This window comes from Pseudophryne corroboree, chromosome 4 (assembly GCF_028390025.1).
Source record: "Pseudophryne corroboree isolate aPseCor3 chromosome 4, aPseCor3.hap2, whole genome shotgun sequence".
NCBI lineage: Eukaryota > Metazoa > Chordata > Amphibia > Anura > Myobatrachidae > Pseudophryne > Pseudophryne corroboree.
In genome coordinates, this window is record NC_086447.1 from 36,277,909 (window position 1) to 36,284,144 (window position 6,236).

The window sequence follows — 6,236 nt, forward strand, 5'->3', positions numbered from 1 at the left end:
CTTGGATGGCGTGCTGGGAGAATATGCATGGATCAGTGAGATCCATGCATGCTTCTCTGTGTACATGTGTCTGAAAGAGTTAAAAATCAGAAAAAAACTGTGTGGGGCCCACCTCCTAAACATAACCAGGTGCCCCTTTTACAATGCCCTCATTAGTAGTGCCCCCAGTAGTAATGCCCTTAATGGTAATGCCCCTGTGTAGTATTGACCCCAGTAGTAATGTTACCTGTAGTAATGCCCCCAGTCATTTAGCTGCCTGTAGTTTAGCCCCTGTAGTTATGCCCCCAGGGGTAATGCCCCTGCAGTTATGACCCCAGTAGTTTACCCTCCCGTTAGTTTAGCCTCCTAGTAATGCACCCAGTAGTTTAGCCCTATGTAGCTTAGCCTCCCAGTGGTAATGCCCCCAGTAGTTTAGCCCCAGTAGATTGACCCTTGTAATTTAAACACCAGTAGTAATGCCCCCTGTAGTATTCCCCCTTGTAGTTTAGCCCCTGTAGTTATGCCCCCAGTAGTTTAGCCCCAGTAGTTATGCCCCCTTGTAGCTTAGCCCCCAGTAGTAACGCCTCCAAGTAGTAATGCCCCCAGTAGTTTATCCCCTGTAGTTATGCCCCCAGTAGTTTAGCCCTCAGTAGTTTAAACCCCCAGTAATAATGCCCTTGTAGTTATGCCCCCAGTAGTAATGCCCCTGTAGTTATGCCCCCAGTAGTAATGCCCTCCTGTAGTTTGCCCCCAGTAGTTAGCCCCCTTGTAGTTTGCCCCCAGTAGCTTGCCCCCTTGCAGTTTGCCCCAGTAACTTGCCCCCTTGTAGTTTGCCCCCAGTAGCTTGCCCCCTTGTAGTTTGCCCCCAGTAGTTGGCCCCCAGTAATAATGCCCCCAAAAGTTTGCCCCCAGTAGATGCCCACCAGTAGTTTGCCCCAATAGATGCCCCCCAGAAGTAATGTCCCCCAGTAGTTTGCACCCAATAGATGCCCCCAGTATATGCCCTCAGTAGTAATGCACCCCAGTTTGCCCCCAGTAGATGCCCCCCAGTAGTAATGCCCCCCAGTAGTGTGCCCCAAGTAAATGCCCCCCAGTAGTAATGCCCCTCAGTAGATGTGCCGCTACACAAAGGAAAAAAACAAACAAAAATCACAATACTCACCGAGCCCCAATTCCACTTCTGACTGCTGCAGTCCTCTGGGCGTCCGCTCCTCGGCACTATGGGAGAGATGTCATGACGTCTCTCCCATAGCCCACAATGACAGCACCGGAAACCGGAGCTCAGTGACATCCTGCCTCCTGCTGCCACTGTGGAGAGAGAGCCGGGTGCCCACTGGTAACACAATCTCAGCAGGCACCAAGCATCTCCCTGCGGCGCCGGCCACACATTGGGTTAGATGAGATGGAGGAGGCGGAACTGCGTTCCGTCTCCAAGTGGAACTGACGTAACGTAGTTCTACCCCTTTCCGGCTCACTTTAACCCCTGCATCTGTCCCACCTGCAGTACATCATTGTTTTGCCCAGGTGCTTGCTTTTTTGCTTTACTTACAAACATGAGTCAGACCCATTTTCTCTTATATTTACTCAGTATAATTGTTAATATTCAATATTCAATACAATCCTTAGTCATTTGTATACATTCTGCTAGACTTTGTAATGATTCAATGCTTGTGGCCTACTTACCCACATATCTTGGGCTTGTCTGCACATCAGATATATTAACATGTACATACTGTATATTGTACTAACGTTTATACTTTGATATTTGGTACTAAAAATGTCACCCTACAACAACAGCTAGATGAAGTAGGCACTTGTTACTCCTTTTCTGAGCCCCTTCAGTGAGGAGAGCCCGCTGCAACAAGTGTACTTGCTGCTGCCTTGGAGGCAGGCAGTAAAGCGCACTCACACCTGCCCTATGTGTCACCGCCCATGGATTCTGCCACCTCCTCTACTAGGTCTGCTGCAACAGCTTCCACGCGTTTCCATCCTCTTCTTCTTGATGTTGGCGGTAGTGCCAATGCTAGTGGCTGCCTATCAGAAGTGGCATGGACGGTTGTAAGCACAACGTGTTCAACGCTAAACAGCAGAACCTAAGAATGGCAGGTAAGTCCTTTATTAAAGGGTTACTGATTGCAGTAACAGTGCTATCACCAGCGGTAACCACTGCCAGTACTGTAACTTGAATGGGGGAAACTTATTATAAAGCAGTGCTTATTCCACAATAATAAATTATAATATATATTTTCTTTGTGCTTTACTCCTTGACTCAAGTATTTTTCAATTTTTGTATGTTTTAAAAATATGTTGTCATTATTTTTAGGCTTGTTGGGGTGCCCTGATAGTGCCCTGATAATGTGTTGCACATCATAGCATTCAAAATCTTTGAGTGTTAGATATTCACATTACACTTAGGGGCTGGTGAGCTGGCTGTTTGCTCTTCAGCAGTGGCACTGTGGAGCAACATCTGCCTGAATACAACCCTGGGCACGTCAGGCTGAGTACCACTGCACAAAGCTTAAGGCACCAGCTGTCTGCAAGTTAACAGCAGTGCAGCTGGTGCACACTACAAGGAACTTCTATAGGTACCTGGGAGAATTTAGTGCACAGATCAGCAGACTATTAATATACCTGATGTGGCACTTACCTGCTTTCTATCAACAGTGCTGTAGGAATCAACCAGCTGGTTCTCACTGCTTCAACTTCCAGCGATAAGGGAACATATAGTAGCACCAAACCGCTAAAAGCAAAAATATAATGGAGAAGAAGCACTACTGATCTTATAATGTGGAATGTTATCTGCGGACATAAGTTCCAGAATTAACTGTGAAAGTCCTAAAATATAGAGGTTGCTCCTAAAATGTACATGTTGGTACACTTACCGAGTCTTTATATACAGTATTTCTGATGTGTAATTTAATTATTTTGTATGTTTTTTTTTAATTGCCATTATTGTGTTTATTATGTTTTAATTATTTAATAAATCTTTTACACAATGGTAAATGGAAAGGTCACATATTTTGGTGTTGTTAGTGATATACCCTCCATGGTGCAGAACTCTTGGACAATATTGTCTTAAATGCTTCTTTCACATCATGATTTCTGAGGCTGTAGATCAAAGGGTTTAACACCGGTGTCACAACACCATAAACCAAGGCTAAATACTTCAATACTTCATGTTAGATGAAGAACTCTTTGTTTGTCCTACATAAGTGATCATACTGGTCCCATAGAGCATAAACACCACGGTCAGGTGGGAAGCACACGTTGAAAATGCTTTAGCTCTTGCACCTGCTGAGCGGATCCTTAGTATAGATTTAATTATACAGATGTAGGACACAACAATGAAAACAAATGGTAGTAATAGAGTAAATAAACTTCCAACAAATATAGATATTTTATAGAAACTGAGATCACCACAAGCCAGCTCTAGAAGGGCCAATGCCTCACAGGAGAAATGGTCCAATATGTTCCCTCTGCAGAACACAAGAGGCTTTGAGATAGTGGGCATAGTTGTTATAAGGAAACTTCCTGACCACATAATGACTGTAATGATATTACATGTCCTCCAATTCATAATTATGATGTAATGTAAAGGAAAGCGTATGGCAATATAACGGTCATACGCCATCACCGCCAGTAATATATCCTCAGTACTTCCTAGGAACAGGCCAGTGTTCATCTGCACCAGGCACCCAATGATGGAGATTCTCCTTCTCTTAGAAAATACATCATTCAACATTTTTGGCAGAGTGATCGAAGAATAGCACAAATCGATGATGGATAAATTGCAAAGGAAATAGTACATAGGTGTGTGTAATGAGGGACTGGTGATAATAGTACATATCATTAAACTGTTCCCAAAAATGATCAATGTATAAATTATAAAGAAGAAGATAAACATCAATATACAAATCTGCAGGTTCTGAGAAAATCCCGTCAGGATGAACTCTTTCACAATGGTTTTGTTCCCGAATTCCATGTTACAGGTCACTATTAGAAGCACATGCATCTGTAGCTTGTTTTTGTACAGACTAGATATCTTCCTTGTTCATTATATTTGTGGTTGAGATTTTCCTATTTTGGTTCCTGTTGTTTATTGTGATCTACTGTTCTCAACACACATCTGTAATAACAACACAAGAGTTTTGTTGCTGTTGGAAGTGTTTGACTTCAGCTGCGCAAAGCTGTATTTATCAGCTAAATAACATTATTATTATTATTATTATTATTATAGTCTAATTTAGCTGATAAATTATTCATTTTTTTTATAGAAATGAGGTAAGCACCCTAAGATTGATGCAACAATAAATATATATTTGTAGGTACCACAATAGATGGAATAAATGAATTCTTCTTCTTCTTCTTCTTCTTCTTCTTCTTCTTCTTCTTCTTCTTCTTCTTCTTCTTCTTATTATTATTATTATTATTATTATTATTATTATTTTTAATGAATTAATTAACTTATTTATTTATTTTAATTAATTCCATCTATCGTGGTACCTACAATTATATATTTTTATGTACTGTTTCTTGCCAGTATCATCAAACTCAAGTTTACAATTAAATAAGTGTTTTCCTCATTTCTAAAATTAAAACTAATTAATCAGCTAAATAAGACAATTATTATTATTATTATTATTATTAATATTATTATTAATACTAATAATAATAATAATAATAATAATAATTATAATTATTATTACAGGTTGAGTTTCCCATATCCAAAGATTCCGAAAAACTGAATATTCCGAAATACGGACTTTTTTGAGTGAGAGTGAGATAGTGAAACCTTTGTTTTCTGATGGCTCAATGTACACAAACTTTGTTTAATACACAAAGTTATTAAAAATATTGTATTAAATGACTTTCAGGCTGTGTGTATAAGGAGTATACGAAACATAAATTAATTGTGTGAATGTACACACACTTTGTTTAATACACAAAGTTATTAAAAATATTGTGTAAAATTACCTTCAGGCTGTGTGTATAAGGTGTATATGTAACATAAATGCATTCTGTGCTTAGACTTGGGCCCCATCGACATGATATCTCATTATGGTATGCAATTATTCCAAAATACGGAAAAATCCGATATCCAAAATACTTCTGGTCCCAAGCATTTTGGATAAGGGATACTCAACCTGTATTATTTATTTCCTTCCATTTTGGTACCAACAATTATATATTTTAATTTGTAGCTTGTCAGTATCATCAAACTTAGGGTTATAAATAAATAAATCAATAAGTGTTAACCTAATTTTTTAATTTTTTCAATAATAATGACTAGGTGAAAATTCATTAAGGAAGAGAAATCAATGTTTACCAAATACTACCGTAAGTATACTATATACAGTGGGAGTAAAATATTGAATTTGTATTTTAAATGATTGCTATTTTAACACTAGATAGACTTGCAGAAACCCCATCAATACCTGCATTTCCCAGGCTATTACATTTATCCCACAGAATTCATTGTACCTAAAAGCACAGGCATGCGCAGCTAATTTTATTAGGGGGTGCACCGCAGGAGGGGTGTGTCATCGCCTTTTGGGCGTGTCTAGCACTATTTTACATTCTCTCAGTAAAATCAGTGGCTTTATCTAATTTCTCCCTAGTTCCTAATAAGAAAGTAGATATAAACACCCCAGAGAAATACAATAAAACATAATGGTGCGACCACCAACCAGTACTGTCCGCTACAGCATAAGCTCGAGTCCTAGCTGCCGTTGCACCCTATCGCTGCTTATACTTCCCCAATCTATCCCTGACCCAATGGTGGAACTAGAGAGTGGTGGGCCTAGGTACGTATACATTCCCCCACCACCACCACCACCACCCCTTGCACCCCCCAGCATCTACACCCTGTTTTCAGTGGGCCACTCTAAAAATTATGGAAGATTTAGGGGTCCGAACATTTGAGTTTTAATATAACAGAAGTACAGTTTAAAATGTACACTTGTGCCATTACAGCCACATCTGCCTCTTTCTAAGCCATCAGACCCCTCCTCCGCAGGACACCAGCATTTGTCACACATCACCATGCTCACCAACTACTGACAGTAGTGCCCCTTATTCACATTATGCCACACAGTATGAACCAAAATTTACATTACGCCACAGGTTATGACTGAAATTCACATTATACCACACAGTATGAGCCACATTCACATTTCGGCGGTTGTAGCAGGTGTGGCGTGTGGGGAGTACCGGACATTAGGTGGTGCCTGTGCACACCAGGCAACCCCCGTGCGCAT

General features: G+C 40.3%; 1 protein-coding gene across 1 annotated transcript; it reads right to left on the bottom strand.

Moving 5' to 3' along the window:
* Window positions 1-3,145: 3,145 nt before the first annotated feature.
* LOC134910780 (olfactory receptor 5V1-like) lies at window positions 3,146-3,961 on the bottom strand. Its single transcript, XM_063919164.1, has one exon. The coding sequence runs from the start codon at window positions 3,959-3,961 to the stop codon at window positions 3,146-3,148; it is 816 nt and encodes a 271-aa protein (XP_063775234.1).
* Between the last annotated feature and the right edge of the window lie 2,275 nt (window positions 3,962-6,236).